Raw genomic sequence first — 17370 nt, forward strand, 5'->3', positions numbered from 1 at the left:
GCTCACACGGGATGGAGGAGGATTTGGGGCCCTGGTCTGCGATTCCACGGGGCTCCCTAGGGCTCCCTTAGGAGGGCGGGGCGTGCAGAAAGATGGGCCATGGAGCCCTTGCACCTTCTGCGAGCGGGGGGCAAGGTGAGGGCAGGACCACGAGTGGCTGTGGGCCTTGGTGAGTGCCTGTCTCCCCATCCGAGACGGAGGCGGCCGCTGAATCACTGCTCCTCTGAGCACCCTGTGGGGTGTGAGCAGCTCGTGCTGCTGGGTAGGAAGTTATGCCTGGCCTCGCCGGTGGCTCAGTGGTTAAGCGTTGACCTATGAGCCAGGAGGTCACAGTTCAGCTCCCAGTCAGGGCACATGCCTGGGCTGGGGGCTCCATCCCCTGTAGGGGGCGTGCAGGAGGCTGCAGATAGATGGTTCTCTCATCATTGATGTTTCTCTCTCTCCCTCTGAAATCAATAAAAACAGGTTTTTAAAAAGTAATGCCTGGAGGGGCTTGGGGTTCGCTCGCTGGTCTTACGTGCCCCACTAGGAGTGGGAAGCTCAGGTGGGGCCGAGAGGGGGAACGAGGCCCCGGATGCAGCTGCATGGTGTCCCGCCCACAGGTAGCACTTCGGATCCGCCCGCTCAATGACACAGAACAGGAGGAGGGAGCCACCGTCATCGCCCACAAAGTGGGTGACCAGGTGAGGCCGAGGGGCACAGACGGTGTGTCCAGGGGGCGTGAGGCTCACCCTCCCGGACGTGGCACTTCCTCTGGGACAATTGCTCATTCACCCTCATTCGGTGATTCACGCCCATCTGTACACTGGTTACTCGTCCAGGCACTGTTCACTCACTCACCATTCACTCACTCACCATTCGCTCTCTCACTCACCATTCGCTCACTCACTCACCATTCGCTCACTCACCATTCACTCACTCACCATTCACTCACCATTCACTCACTCACCATTCACTCACTCACCATTCACTCTCTCACCATTCGCTCACTCACCATTCACTCACTCACCATTCACTCACTCACCCACCATTCGCTCACTCACCATTCACTCACTCACCATTCACTCACTCACCATTCACTCACTCACCATTCACTCACTCACCATTCACTCACTCACCCACCATTCGCTCACTCACCATTCACTCACTCACCATTCACTCACTCACCATTCACTCACTCACCCACCATTCACTCACTCACCATTCACTCACTCACTCACTCACCATTCACTCACTCACCATTCACTCACTCACCATTCACTCACTCACCATTCACTCACTCACCCACCATTCGCTCACTCACCATTCACTCACTCACCATTCACTCACTCACCATTCACTCACTCACCCACCATTCACTCACTCACCATTCACTCACTCACCCACCATTCGCTCACTCACCCACCATTCACTCACTCACCCACCGTTCACTCACCCACCGTTCACTCACTCACCATTCCCTCACCATTCACTCACTCACCATTCACTCACTCACCATTCACTCACTCACCACTCACTCACTCACCATTCACTCACTCACCATTCACTCACTCACTCACCCACCATTCACTCACTCACTCACCATTCACTCACTCACTCACTCACCATTCACTCACCATTCACTCACTCACCATTCGCTCACTCACTCACCATTCACTCACCATTCACTCACCATTCACTCACTCACCATTCACTCACTCACCATTCACTCACTCACTCACTCACCATTCACTCACCATTCACTCACTAACCATTCGCTCACTCACTCACCATTCACTCACTCACTCACCATTCACTCACTCACCCACTCACCATTCACTCACTCACCATTCACTCACTCACTCACCATTCACTCACTCACTCACTCACCATTCACTCACCATTCACTCACTCACTCACTCACCATTCACTCACTCACCATGCGCTCACTCACCATTCGCTCACTCACCATTCGCTCACTCACTCACCATTCACTCACTCACCATTCACTCACTCACCATTCACTCACTCACTCACCATTCACTCACTCACCATTCACTCACTCACTCACCCACCATTCACTCACTCACTCACCATTCACTCACTCACTCACTCACCATTCACTCACCATTCACTCACTCACCATTCGCTCACTCACTCACCATTCACTCACCATTCACTCACCATTCACTCACTCACCATTCACTCACTCACCATTCACTCACTCACTCACTCACCATTCACTCACCATTCACTCACTAACCATTCGCTCACTCACTCACCATTCACTCACTCACCATTCACTCACTCACTCACCATTCACTCACTCACCCACTCACCATTCACTCACTCACCATTCACTCACTCACTCACCATTCACTCACTCACTCACTCACCATTCACTCACTCACCATTCACTCACTCACTCACCATTCACTCACTCACTCACTCACTCACCATTCACTCACTCACCATGCGCTCACTCACCATTCGCTCACTCACCATTCGCTCACTCACCATTCACTCACTCACCATTCGCTCACTCACTCACCATTCACTCACCATTCACTCACCATTCACTCACTCACTCACCATTCACTCACTCACTCACCATTCACTCACTCACCATTCGCTCACTCACTCACCATTCACTCACTCACTCACCATTCACTCACTCACTCACTCACTCACCATTCACTCACTCACCATGCGCTCACTCACCATTCGCTCACTCACCATTCGCTCACTCACTCACCATTCACTCACTCACCATTCGCTCACTCACTCACCATTCACTCACTCACTCACCATTCACTCACTCACCATTCGCTCACTCACTCACCATTCACTCACTCACTCACCATTCACTCACTCACTCACTCACTCACCATTCACTCACTCACCATGCGCTCACTCACCATTCGCTCACTCACCATTCGCTCACTCACTCACCATTCACTCACTCACCATTCGCTCACTCACTCACCATTCACTCACCATTCACTCACCATTCACTCACTCACTCACCATTCACTCACTCACTCACCATTCACTCACTCACCATTCGCTCACTCACTCACCATTCACTCACTCACCATTCACTCACTCACTCACCATTCACTCACTCACTCACTCACTCACCATTCACTCACTCACTCACCATTCGCTCACTCACTCACCATTCACTCACTCACCATTCGTTCACTCACTCACCATTCACTCACCATTCACTCACTCACCCACCATTCACTCACCATTCACTCACTCACTCACTCACCGTTCACTCACTCACCCACCATTCACTCACTCACTCACCATTCACTCACTCACCATTCACTCACTCACCATTCACTCACTCACTCACCATTCACTCACTCACCCACCATTCACTCACTCACTCACTCACCATTCACTCACTCACCATTCACTCACTCACTCACCATTCACTCACTCACTCACTCACCATTCACTCACCATTCACTCACTCACCATTCGCTCACTCACTCACCATTCACTCACTCACTCACCATTCACTCACCATTCACTCACCATTCACTCACTCACTCACCATTCACTCACTTACTCACTCACCATTCACTCACTCACCATTCGCTCACTCACTCACCATTCACTCACTCACTCACCATTCACTCACTCACTCACTCACTCACCATTCACTCACTCACCATGCGCTCACTCACCATTCGCTCACTCACCATTCGCTCACTCACTCACCATTCACTCACTCACCATTCGCTCACTCACTCACCATTCACTCACCATTCACTCACCATTCACTCACTCACTCACCATTCACTCACTCACTCACCATTCACTCACTCACCATTCGCTCACTCACTCACCATTCACTCACCATTCACTCACCATTCACTCACTCACTCACCATTCACTCACTCACTCACCATTCACTCACCATGCGCTCACTCACCATTCGCTCACTCACCATTCGCTCACTCACTCACCATTCACTCACTCACCATTCGCTCACTCACTCACCATTCACTCACCATTCACTCACCATTCACTCACTCACTCACCATTCACTCACTCACTCACCATTCACTCACTCACCATTCGCTCACTCACTCACCATTCACTCACTCACCATTCACTCACTCACTCACTCACTCACCATTCACTCACTCACTCACCATTCACTCACTCACTCACTCACTCACCATTCACTCACTCACCATGCGCTCACTCACCATTCGCTCACTCACCATTCGCTCACTCACTCACCATTCACTCACTCACCATTCGTTCACTCACTCACCATTCACTCACCATTCACTCACTCACCCACCATTCACTCACCATTCACTCACTCACTCACTCACCGTTCACTCACTCACCCACCATTCACTCACTCACTCACCATTCACTCACTCACCATTCACTCACTCACCATTCACTCACTCACTCACCATTCACTCACTCACCCACCATTCACTCACTCACTCACTCACCATTCACTCACTCACCATTCACTCACTCACTCACTCACCATTCACTCACCATTCACTCACTCACCATTCGCTCACTCACTCACCATTCACTCACCATTCACTCACTCACTCACCATTCACTCACTTACTCACTCACCATTCACTCACTCACCATTCGCTCACTCACTCACCATTCACTCACTCACCATTCGCTCACTCACTCACCATTCACTCACCGTTCACTCACTCACCCACCATTCACTCACCATTCACTCACTCACCATTCACTCACCCACCATTCACTCACCCACCATTCACTCACCCACCATTCACTCACCCACCATTCACTCACTCACCATTCACTCACTCACCCACCATTCACTCACTCACCATTCACTCACTCACCATTCACTCACTCACCATTCACTCACCCACCATTCGCTCACTCACCATTCACTCACTCACTCACCCACCGTTCACTCACTCACCGTTCACTCACTCACCCACCATTCACTCACTCACCATTCACTCACCATTCACTCACTCACCATTCACTCACTCACTCACCGTTCACTCACTCACCCACCATTCACTCACTCACCCACCATTCACTCACTCACCCACCATTCACTCACTCACTCACTCACTCACCATTCACTCACTCACCATTCACTCACTCACCATTCACTCACTCACTCACCATTCACTCACCCACCATTCACTCACTCACCATTCACTCACTCACTCACCATTCACTCACTCACTCACCATTCACTCACTCACTCACCATTCACTCACCCACCATTCACTCACTCACCATTCACTCACTCACTCACCATTCACTCACTCACTCACTCACCGTTCACTCACTCACCCACCATTCACTCACTCACTCACCATTCACTCACTCACCATTCACTCACTCACCATTCACTCACTCACTCACCATTCACTCACTCACTCACCATTCACTCACTCACCATTCACTCACTCACCATTCGCTCACTCACCCATTCACTCACTCATTCACTCATTCATTCACTCACTCACTCACCATTCACTCCCTCACTCACCATTCACTCACTCACCATTCGCTCACTCACTCACCATTCACTCACTCACCATTCACTCACTCACCATTCGCTCACTCACTCACCATTCACTCACTCACCATTCGCTCACTCACTCACCATTCACTCACTCACCATTCACTCACTCACTCACCATTCACTCACTCACTCACCATTCGCTCACTCACTCACCATTCACTCACTCACTCACTCACCATTCACTCACTCACCATTCACTCACTCACTCACCATTCACTCACTCACCATTCGCTCACTCACTCACCATTCACTCACTCACCATTCACTCACTCACTCACCATTCACTCACTCACTCACCATTCGCTCACTCATTCGCTCTTTGAAGAAATGACCAGCCTGGCCAGTTTGGCTCAGTGGTTGAGTGTCGACCTATGAACCAGGAGGTCATGCTTTGATTGCCGGTCAGGGCACAGGCCCAAGTTGTGGGCTCCATTCCCAGTGTGGAGTGTGCAGGGAGCAGCCAATCCTTGATTCTCTCTCATCTTGGTCTTGGTGTTTCTATCGCTCCCTCTCCCTGCCTCTCAAAAGAAAAAAAAAAAAAAAAAGAAAAGAAAAGTCTGTGTCAGGCTCACCAGGGACACTGAGGCGGAGCCGTGGGGGCAACAAGGGCCCACCACCAGCTCCCCTTCGTGTGGGGGTCAAACTGGGAACAGATGAGTATGTGATGTCGGAACTCAGTGCCGTGGGGGTCGGTGGGGGTCACGAAAGGCCCGGGGAGCCTGGGGGCTCAGTGGGGTGTGGGAGAAGGTGGGGCAGGCCCCCCACCCTCCGCTGGAGCCAGCGTCGCATTGGCTGAGCGCTGTCCTAGGCCCGGGACAGGGATGGGGACCTGCACCTGTGGTGTGGCTAAGGGTTCCTGCGCCTCGGACTCGTGGCCCCGGAGCGCCGGTGGTCACTCGCAGAACCAACGCCACAGGTGAGGGAAATCCTGTCGACTGAACCGGATTTGCCGTTTGTCGGCTTCTTGTTTTATTTATTTATTTTAAATGTGTTTTTATTGATTTCAGAGAAGAAGGAAGGGAGAGGGAGAGAGAGATAGAAACATCCGTGATGAGAGAGAATCATGGATCAGCTGCCTCCTGCACACCCCACACTGGGGATCAAGCCCCCAACCCCGGCATGTGCTCTGACTGGGAATCGAACTGTGACCTCCTGGTGCAAAGGTCGACCCTCAGCCACTGAGCCACGCCAATCAGGCTGAGAATTCACGACGTTCAAGTGAAGCGTTCAGTGGCATTTAGCACATTCACAACGTGCGCACCACCGCCTCCGTCTAGTTCCAAAGCATTTTCACCCCAAAGGAGACCCACTGCTCAGCCGTGCCCCGCCCCGTCCCAGCCCAGTGACCGGGCCCTGGACGGCCCACCCAGTGGACTCACACAGGGAGCGGGGGTGGGGGGGACCGTTTGCGGCTGGTTTCCCGCACTGAGCGTGTTTCTGGGGTTCGTCCATGCTGTAGCATTTTCTTACCTTTCATTTCATCTTTAAATTTGGGGGTGTTGGTGCTTGCTTGCATGCCCTGACCGGGGATGGAACCTGCAGCCTTAGCGCATTGGGGGATGATGCTCTAAGTCACCGAGCACCCCGGCCAGGCTTCGCTGCTTGTTGTGAAGTGACATCAGGCTACTCAAAGGTCTTCGACGCCCCGTGGAGGGCCTGCGGAGGGTCCGGGTCCTCTGAGCCCCGGGTCCCAGGCGGTAACGTTCTCCGTTTCCGCGTCCCTCTCGCTCCCTGATCACAGACTCCCTTTACGGACATTGCAGAGTGAGCTGGCCCAATGCCCTCCACACCAGTGCTCCCGTGCAGAGTCCTTCCTGCCAGGCCCACTCCCCGGCCTGGGCGGGATCCCCGCAGGGACCTGGCCAGGGTCCCTCCAGCGCAGGCCCGGCCCAGCCCGCAGGCGCAGGGGGAGCAGCCTGGGTCCTCCCGCCTTAGACCAGTGACTTCAACTGGTGCCGCAGGGAATTATAAAACAGGTAACGCCTGACCGTTCAGCCGGGGCACTGCCCTCTTTCCGTCTAAGGTCAAATAAAACGCGACACCAGCCAGCACAGCCATAGCCGCCGTCGGAGTGAATGCCCTGTCCTGAACCATGGATGTATAGGTCACATGATACAGTCGCATCTTTCTGCTTATGTCGCATAATAAGGTTGTGTTTGATCGGTTAACTCCTGGTACCAGAAATCCTTACAGACGAGTATAGGCACCTGTTTTTTGTTGTTTTCTTAGTTTTTTTTAAGCCTCGCCCAAGGATATTTCTCCATTGACTTAGCGTGGAAGAGAGAGGGGAAGAGAGAGCGAAATATTGATGTAAGAGAAACACATGGATTGGTTGGTTGCCTCCTGCATTCTCTCTGACAAGGGCCCGGGCCAGGGAGGAGCCGGCAACTCAACCAAGGTAGGTGCCCTTGACTAGAATCGAACCCAGGACCCTTTGGTCCTCACGCCAATGTTCTACCCACTGAGCCAAACCACCTAGGGCAGGGGTGGGCAAACTTTTTGACTCGAGGGCCACAGTGGGTTCTTAAACTGGACCGGAGGGCCGGAACAAAAGCATGGATGGAGTGTTTGTGTGAACTAATATAAATTCAAAGTAAAGGAGCGGAGGGGAGAGCAAGAGAACCCTCCGCTCTTTCGGCTCCGCAGGCCGGATAGAACAGCCGAACGGGCCGGATCCGGCCCGCAGGCCGTAGTTTGCCCACAGCTGACCTAGGGGTAGGCACCTGGTTTTTTAAAAAGTCACTTTGGGCTCTGACCAGTTTGGCTCAGTGGATAGAGCGTCGGCCTGCGGACTGAAGGGTCCTGGGTTTGATTCCGGTCAAGGCATGTACCTTGGTTGCCGGCACATCCCCAGTAGGGCGTGTGCAGGAGGCAGCTGATCGATGTTTCTCTCTATCCCTCTCCCTTTCTGTAAAAAAATCAATAAAATATATTTTTAAAGAAATAATTAAAAAAATAAAAAGTCACTTTGGAGCAAAAAGGGTAGGTAATTATTATTATTTGTAAATTGATCAAAATTATACCTATTTTTTATTAGATCGGCAAAAAATTAATATATTTTGTGGTGTGCGCAGAATTTGAGTAATTAGTTTATGTGCTGTGAAATGACAAAGGAAATCGCGGCCCTGGACACATCACTGGAAGGAGAGAGTTGGCTTATGTCCTGGAAGACGTGCTGGCCTGAAGCCAGGCCCCGGGGCCGCTCAGCCCGCCCCCCTGTCCCACCCGCCCCGCTGTCCTGCCCCCCCATCCCGCCCATCCCGCCCGCCCCGTCCCACCCGCCCCCCTGTCCTGCCCCCCTGAACCTCGGGGCAGCCCTTCCCTCCGGACCTGTTCCCAAAGCCGAGCACCAAGGCCACAGGCAGGGTGCGGGAGGCCACGTGGCCGTTGTGTCCCCAACACTGTGGCTCCTCCCCAGCGCCCTCCAGCTTGGAGTAAACGTGCCCTGCCCCCAACCCCTTGGGAAAGGTGCCTCTGAACCTCCCATGGTCCCCAGACGTCCTCACCCTCCTTCATCATTACGCGTTCATGTGCCATGGCACGGGCCAGGAGGTGCAGCCGGGCCTCAGAGGAACCAAGAGCTGCAGAGCTCAGGCGGGCCCTGCTCCAGGCACCTGCGCACCCCCACACCTCCGTGCTCCCTTTCGCTTGGTAGCACAGCCCCCAGGCAAGAAGAGAGAGACCCGTGGGCAGTGAACGTGCTGGGGTCACGCAGGGGAACGCAGGAGACAGATGCTGGCTCAACACCTTACAGTCCACGAAGCCCTCCCGTCCTGCGGAGCCTGCCCACCTGGTTCCCTGGGTGCCCCCCACCCGAGCCCCCACTGACCCTCCGCCCCTGCTTGTAGATGGTGGTGCTCATGGACCCGGGCGAGGACCCTGAGGACACGCTGCGCACACACCGGTCCCGGGAGAAGACCTTCATCTTTGACACTGTCTTCGACCAGCACGCGTCGCAGGTGCCCGCTGCCCACCGCCCCTTAGTCCCTCTGGGCCAGGCAGTCCTGACTGTCCTCACCAAGCCCTGCCGTCCCCTGGGGAGGACTGGGTGGCCAGATGGTCTCACCCATCACTCATCATAGGGGTTTCCCTGGTGATCAAGGAGGTTAGCAGGGTTTACACATCTCATCTATCTATTCACACATCCATCCACCATCCATCCATCCATTCACCCACCCATCCATGCATCTATCCATTCATCCATCCATCCACACATCCATCCACCACCCATCTATCCATCCATCCATCCACCATCCATCCACCATCCATCCATCCACCCATCCATTCATCCACCATCCATCCATCCATTCATCCATCCATCACCACCCATCCATCCATCCACCCACCCACCCATCCATCCATCCACCACCCATCCATCTATCCATCCACCATCCATCCATACATCCATCCATCCACCACCCATCCATCCACCCACCCATCCATCCATCCATCCACCCATCCATTCATCCACCATCCATCCATTCATCCATCCATCACCACCCATCCATCCATCCACCCACCCACCCATCTATCCATCCACCACCCATCCATCTATTCATCCATCCATTCATCCACCCATCCTTTCATCAATCCATTCATCCACCCATCCATCCATCACCCATCCACCCATCCATCCACCATCCATCCATCCATCCATCCACCACCCATCCATCCATCAATCCATTCATCCACCCATCCATCCACCATCCATCCATCTATGCATCCATCCATTCATCCACCCATGCATCCACCATCCATCCATCCATCCATCCACCACCCATCCATCTATCCATCCATCCATTCATCCACCCATCCATCCACCATCCATCCATCCATCCATCCACCACCCATCCATCTATCCATCCATCCATTCATCCACCCATCCATCCATCCATCCATCCACCATCCATCCATCCATCCACCCATCCATCCACCACCCATCCATCCATCAATCCATTCATCCATCAATCCATCTACCACCCATTCATCCATCCATCCGTCCATCCACCTATCCATCCACCATCCATCCATCTATCCACCCATCCATCCACCACCCACCCATCCATTCATCCACTCACCCACTCACCCATCCATCAATTCATTCATCCACCCATCCATCCAGCACCCATCCATCCATCTACCTCCCATCCATCCATCCACCTATCCATCCACCCATCCATCCACCACCCGTCCATCCATCCATCCATCCACCCATCCATCCATCCATCCATCCACCCATCCATCCACTCACAAACCTATCCATCATTCCATCCCCCCACCCATCTCCCATTCCCCAACCCATCAATCTATCCATCCATCGTCTCTTCATCCATCCATTCATTCACCTATCCATCCACCATCCATCTAGCACAGTGGTGTCGGCTGCCGTGTGTCTAGAACACACTCCCTGCACAGGGCTCCTGTCCCAGGAGGGGAGGCACAGTGAGCAGTAGGAACAGTCCCACTGGTACTGGTGCTGTGGTGGCTGCGAGCGGAGGGAGGCCTCTGGGGGGACTTTTGGCTGAGACCGGAAGGAGGAATCCACCGTGAGAGCAGAGGGGGCGGGTCCAGGCAGAGGCTTCCGAGGACCCAGTCCACAGACAAGGAGCCTGAGGCCCGTGAGGCCTCCCAGTGAGGCCAGGCCAGTCGTCCTCACCAGCACCTCCCTGTTTGTCACCTCCCTGCCCGTCACCTCCCGGCCCAGCACCTCCCTGTCCCTCACCTCCCCGCCCAGCACCTCCCTGTCCGTCACCTCCCCGCCCAGCACCTCCCTGTCTGTCACCTCCCCACCCAGCACCTCCCTGTCTGTCACCTCCCCGCCCAGCACCTCCCCGTCCAGCACCTCCCCACCCAGCACCTCCCCGCCCAGCACCTCCCCACCCAGCACCTCCCCGCCCAGCACCTCCCTGTCCGTCACCTCCCCGCCCAGTACCTCCCCGCCCAGCACCTCTCCGCCCAGCACCTCCCTGTCCGTCACCTCCCTGCCCGTCACCTCCCTGCCCGTCACCTCCCTGCCCAGCACCTCCCTGCCCGTCACCTCCCTCACCAGCACCTCCCTGTCCGTCACCTCCCTGCCCAGCACCTCCCCATCTAGCACCTCCCTGTTCGTCACCTCCCCGTCCAGCACCTCCTTGTCCAGCACCTCCCCTGGCCCTTGCCCGTGAGAGGGGCCTTGTCACCCCACATCAGAAGGGGCCCCGGGCTCAGAGCAGTGTGACAGAGTGACAGACACTCCCGAGCCCTGCAGAGCGGATCTGAACCCCGGCCTCCTGAGGTGGGAACGTCCGCCCAGCAGGCAATGAAGCTGGGATACTGGACCCAGCCCTGCACCCAGGGACCTTCCATCTGCACACCTTCACCTGCCAGGACCCCAGCCCTCCCCACCCCCCGCCCTTCACTGCAGCTGCCAGTTCCCATCCGTCCTGCTCCTGCGGCCCCACCCGGGCGGCCTTAGTCATAGTGGGCGGGACTTCAGGCACCCCAAAGGCCCCGCTGCGCCCACGTCTCCAGGCCCACCCGCGGGCTGTCAGAGGACTGGTGCTGCGGGAGTCCGTGGGCACTGTCCCCTGCAGCACCCACCTGTGGCCGCCCGTGTGGCCTGCGCCTCCTCACACATGGCAGCCCTTAGCTCCAAGGGGGTGAGGGGGGAGCTGCCAGGCGTCAAAAAGGCTGGGCTACCCCAGGCATGGCATCCCTCTGGCCGCTTCACTGGCCCAGACGTGGGGAGAGGGGGTTAGCCAGCCGTGGGCAAACTACGGCCCGCGGGCCGGTTCCGGCTGTTCTATCCGGTTCTCTTGCTCTCCCCTCCGCTCCTTTACTTTGAATTTATATTAGTTCACACAAACACTCCATCCATGCTTTTGTTCCGGCCCTCCGGTCCAGTTTAAGAACCCATGGTGGCCCTCGAGTCAAAAAGTTTGCCCACCCCTGGTATAGATGCACATGGTGGGGGAGGGCGGAGGCAGGGAATTTGCAGCCATCAGTCCGCCTCTTTCCTTCCTGCCACCCGTCCCACTGGGTCCCTGGAGGAGTCCTTTCTTGAATGCCCCAGGGACAGGGAGCTCACCACCCACACTCCATCGCTGTACTGCTCTGACCGTAACCCTGCCGGTCACACTCCATCGCTGTACTGCTCTGACCATAATCCTGCCGGTCACACTCCATCGCTGTACTGCTCTGACCGTAACCCTGCCGGTCACACTCCATCGCTGAACTGCTCTGACCGTAACCCTGCCGGTGGGGACTTCCACTCCTGGTCCCAGTTTTGTCCCAGGAAGATGGGTCACAGAGATCACAGCAGCTCACATGCTCCCCCTGACGCCGAGCCCTGTGGCTGTCCCGGCCTTTGCATTCCCTCTGACTTCTCCCAGTTTTCTCAGAAGCCCTGGGAAGGACTCACAGGCCTGTGCTATGACGCGGGCCAGGCCTCGGGGGGGTGTCCCTCTGCTCTCCCGTAACCCCCTTCGCAGCCTCCCTGCGGGGTCTGCCTTGTCTCACACTGGGAGGCGGGGCCGGCGCATCCCGGGGTGGAGCCCAACCATCCCCCCCCCCCAGCCCCCGCTGTGCCTGGACGCCCTCCCTGGGGCCCTGCCCATGTCCGGACGGCATGGACTCGGCCGGCTGTCTCCACAGCCCGGGCTGCTCGGCTGCTGCCCACGGGACATGTGTGTCCTTCTGGCCGTCCGCAGGCGGGCGTGTATCGCGCCACCACCCAGCGCCTGGTGGACGGCGTCGTCTCTGGATACAACGCAACGGTGTTTGCCTACGGCCCCTCAGGTACTGGGCGTGTGTGTGTGGGGCGGGCTGGGGGTGCGGACTCCCTAACAGCCGAAGCACCTGCCGTGGGCGGGCGCCGCGCTGGCCTCTGCGCCCCGGCTCCTGGCACGGCAGCCTCGACAGGCAGGTGGAGGTCCCTCTCACAGACGGGAACGTGGAGCCTCAGAGAGGCACAGCGGCTCCCCCAGCACGCAGCTGGTGGCGAGAACCACAGCCTTCTCCCAGCCCCTCCTGTGCAGATGGGGAAACTGAGGCCCTGAGCAGGGCCCGGCCACAGCCACAGCTTGTTTATCCCTCATCCGTTCAACAGAGGTCACGAGCACCTACTATGTGCCAGGCGCCAGCGAGGGGAAAGGGCAGCCTGGTCCTTGCCGATCAGTGGACGGGGCGGGCGGGGAGGGCCCATGAAGAGACTCCTTAAAAAGCGTGATGCGGTGATTCGGTTACCAAACGGCACGGGCACCTTGGAGAGGATCTGGAGAGACAGAGACCCCCTGCCCCACTAACAGCGCCTGCACCTCCCTTTCCATCCGCCCCGGTTCCTCTGCAGGCAGCCTGCACTGCTGAGGCTGTTGTGGGTTTAAATTTTTTTTTTATTGATTTCAGAGAGAAAGGGAGAGGGAGAGAGAGACAGAAACATCAATGATGAGAGAAAATCATTGATCGGCTGCCTCCTGCACGCCCCCCACTGGGGACCGAGCCTGCAACCTGGGCATGTGCCCTGACCAGGAATCAAACTGTGACCTCCTGGCTCAAAGGTCAACGCTCAACCACTGAGCCACGCGGGGCGGGTGGGCCTGACAGTTTCATCCTTGTTACCGGAATGGAAAGCCCGGTGTCAGCAGCGGGAGGGTTTGCGCGATGGAGGCGGCGGGCGGGCGTAGTCTCCGGGCAAGCGCACCGTGGGGTCCGCGCCCACTCAGGGCCGGTGCGTGTGGTGCCCGCAGGGGCCGGGAAGACCTACACGATGCTGGGCATGGACGCGGAGCCCGGCATCTACCTGCAGACCCTCACCGACCTCTTCCGGGCCATCGAGCAGAGCCGGGGCAGCATGGACTCCAGCGTGTCCATGTCTTACCTGGAGGTGAGCCTGCCACCTGCCTCAGGCGCCTGACCTGCCAGATGGGCTCGTTGCCCCGGATGCCCTTTGCCAACCTCCGCCCTCAGAGCAGCGACGGTGAGCCCTGCCCTCTGCTGCTCCAGCTGCCCTGTCTCGCCCAGATCTACAACGAGGTGATCCGGGACCTGCTGAGCCCGTCCTCGGGGCCCCTGGACCTGAGGGAGGACGCCAGGGGCAGCATCCAGGTCGCGGGCATCACGGAGGTCTCCACCTCGAATGCCCAGGAGGTGAGGGTCGGGCGCCGGGCTCAGAGACGCCAGGAGGCCCTTCTCCGCGGGTTCACGGCAGAGCCGGGCACACCGCCCCCACGCTGCTCCTCAGCATCTGCCCCTCCCCGTCCTCCTGGCCTGCGCTCCGGGCAGACTCCCCCACAGACCCCGGCTCAGACCCCCTCTGCAGGCCCCACCCCCACTCAGACCCCCCTCTGCACACCCCACCCCCTGCTCAGACCCCCCTCTGCAGGCCCCACCCCCGCTCAGCCCCCCCCTCTGCAGGCCCCACCCCCGCTCAGCCCCCACCTCTGCAGGCCCCACCCCCCGCTCAGACCCCACCTCTGCAGGCCCCACCCCCGGCTCAGACCCCCCTCTGCAGGCCCCACCCCGGCTCAGACCCCCTCTGCAGGCCCCACCCCCGCTCAGCCCCCACCTCTGCAGGCCCCACCCCCGCTCAGCCCCCACCTCTGCAGGCCCCACCCCCGCTCAGCCCCCACCTCTGCAGGCCCCACCCCCGCTCAGCCCCCACCTCTGCAGGCCCCACCCCCGCTCAGACCCCACCTCTGCAGGCCCCACCCCCGCTCAGCCCCCACCTCTGCAGGCCCCACCCCCGCTCAGACCCCACCTCTGCAGGCCCTACCCCCCGCTCAGCCCCCACCTCTGCAGGCCCCACCCCTGCTCAGCCCCCACCACTGCAGGCCCCACCCCCGGCTCAGCCCCCACCTCTGCAGGCCCCACCCCCGGCTCAGCCCCCACCTCTGCAGGCCCCACCCCCGGCTCAGCCCCCACCTCTGCAGGCCCCACCCCCGCTCAGACCCACCTCTGCAGCACCCCCCTTAGGGGTTGCAGTCACGCAGGCGGCCTCAGTGATCCCGGGTGCCCTCCCCACCTTGAGGTCGCTCCTTAGCGAGGGCGCGTGTGAGCATCCCTGCAGCCCTGTCCCTGCTCTCTGTCCCCAGGCTCCCCAGTGCCACCCACACAGCCCTGCCCTGGGGTGGGCTCCCACCACCCAGAAACCTTCAAGGGCTCCCATCGCCCCGTCCGCAGGGACTGCTCAGCCCGCCCTATGGCCGAGCTCCAGCCCCGTGGGCTTGGGCGGGGAGAGGTCGGCTTCTTGCCTATTCGGTCACAAGCACTGTGCCTGCTTCCTTCCCCCCTGCGCTGCAGGCCTAGCACGCGTGCACACAGTAGGTGCTCAGCAGAGCCTCCTGGGCGTGGCTTCCACAGCGGCTTGCTCGCAGGAGGGTTTTGCCCACCTGCCGCCCCCTCGGGACCTGAGCTCTGCATTGAGAAGGGTTCTGGCTGCCCCCGGCTCCGTGGGGAGAGATGGGTAATCCACTGGTGAGGTCTGCCACAGGCAGCTGCCGGCGAGGGGCCACGCGTGCCCCCGCAACCTGCCACTTCTCCGTGAATCAGTCACCTCACCCGCAAACCAGAAATCGCTTCCCCTGGACGAGGTGCTGCATCAGCACCCCAGCACGAGTTGCCCCAGGGGCTCGGGGCACCCCTTCCCGTGCCCGGTGGGTCTGGAGGGAGCACGTGGCCCCTCGGGCCCTAACCGGCCGCCCCCACGCGGGCTCTGTCCTCAGATCATGCAGCTCCTCACCAGGGGCAACCGGCAGCGCACGCAGGAGCCCACGGCCGCCAACAGGACGTCCTCGCGCTCCCACGCGGTGCTGCAGGTCACCGTGCGCAGGCAGGGCCGCGGCCACCACCTGGCGGAGGGCGTGCGCGTCGGGAGGCTGTTCCTGGTGGACCTGGCGGGCTCGGAGCGGGCATCCCAGGTGCCTCCTCCGACCTGCCCCCCATCTTCCCACCGTAGTCTGTGAGCAGGGCCTGTCCTCCTGCCAGCTCCCAGGCCTGAGCGCCGGCTGAGTGAATGGGAGGGCTGCTGAGTGGCAGCCCCCGCCCCCGCAGGGTGGGAGGCCAGACCCGCCCGCAGGGAGCCCAGAGCCTCAGGGGTCGGGGAGACAGTCTGAGCAGACCATTGCAGCTCGGGGAGGCCTGTGCTTTGGGGTTTGGGGTCCACACGGAACTTGGGGGAGCTCAGAGGACGGGGTGGTAGTGGTGGGGCCTCAGGGCTGGCCTGACGGGGCCCTGAGGACTTGGGGGAGTGTAAGGAAGAGCCTGCCAGGGGGAGGGACTGGCTGAGCAAGAGGGGTCAGTGCTGGGTCCCGGCCGTGGCCCAGATCCGTCCGCTGCTCTGTGCCCCGGCCTGTGGGTCTTTTGATGGTGGAGGTCCTTTTCTCCCTCTCTCCCTCCCTCACCCGTCCTGCCCTGGCCCTGCCCTGGCCCTGCCCTGGCACCCGGGCTCCTGAATCGGGCAGGCCTGGCCCAGAGTCAGGCTATTTTTTAAAAAAATATTTTTATTGATTTCAGAGAGGAAGGGAGAAGGAGAGAGAGAGAGAAACATCAATGATGAGAGAGAATCATTGATTGGCCGCCTCCTGCACACCCCCTACTGGGGATCAAGCCCATAACCCGGGCATGTGCCCTGACTGACCAGGAATTGAACCTTGACCTTCTGGTTCATAGGTCAACGCTCAACCACTGAGTTGACCAGGAATTGAACCTTGACCTTCTGGTTCATAGGTCAACGCTCAACCACTGAGTCATGCCGGTCAGGCCAGAGCCGGATATTGTAGCCTACCCCTAGGCCTAGGATTACCAAGGTGCATGTTAATGGGAACTTTGAGGTAGGAGAG

At 58.3% G+C, this 17370-nt stretch overlaps 1 protein-coding gene across 1 annotated transcript in view; it reads left to right on the forward strand.

Annotated features, from left to right (window-relative positions):
* Positions 1-17370, forward strand: part of LOC308250638 (kinesin-like protein KIF19) — a gene marked incomplete at both ends in the record, with an annotated part of 33464 nt that overhangs the window by 509 nt on the left and 15585 nt on the right. Inside the window, 6 exons of the mRNA XM_080673317.1 lie at positions 603-683; positions 9406-9516; positions 13246-13333; positions 14281-14417; positions 14555-14680; positions 16255-16449. Of these exons, the coding sequence (XP_080529443.1) occupies positions 603-683; positions 9406-9516; positions 13246-13333; positions 14281-14417; positions 14555-14680; positions 16255-16449 (738 nt within the window). The remainder of the gene's footprint in view (positions 1-602; positions 684-9405; positions 9517-13245; positions 13334-14280; positions 14418-14554; positions 14681-16254; positions 16450-17370) is intronic.

The sequence above is a fragment of the Plecotus auritus genome, assembly GCF_963455305.1.
Source record: "Plecotus auritus genome assembly, chromosome: 6".
Taxonomy (NCBI): domain Eukaryota; kingdom Metazoa; phylum Chordata; class Mammalia; order Chiroptera; family Vespertilionidae; genus Plecotus; species Plecotus auritus.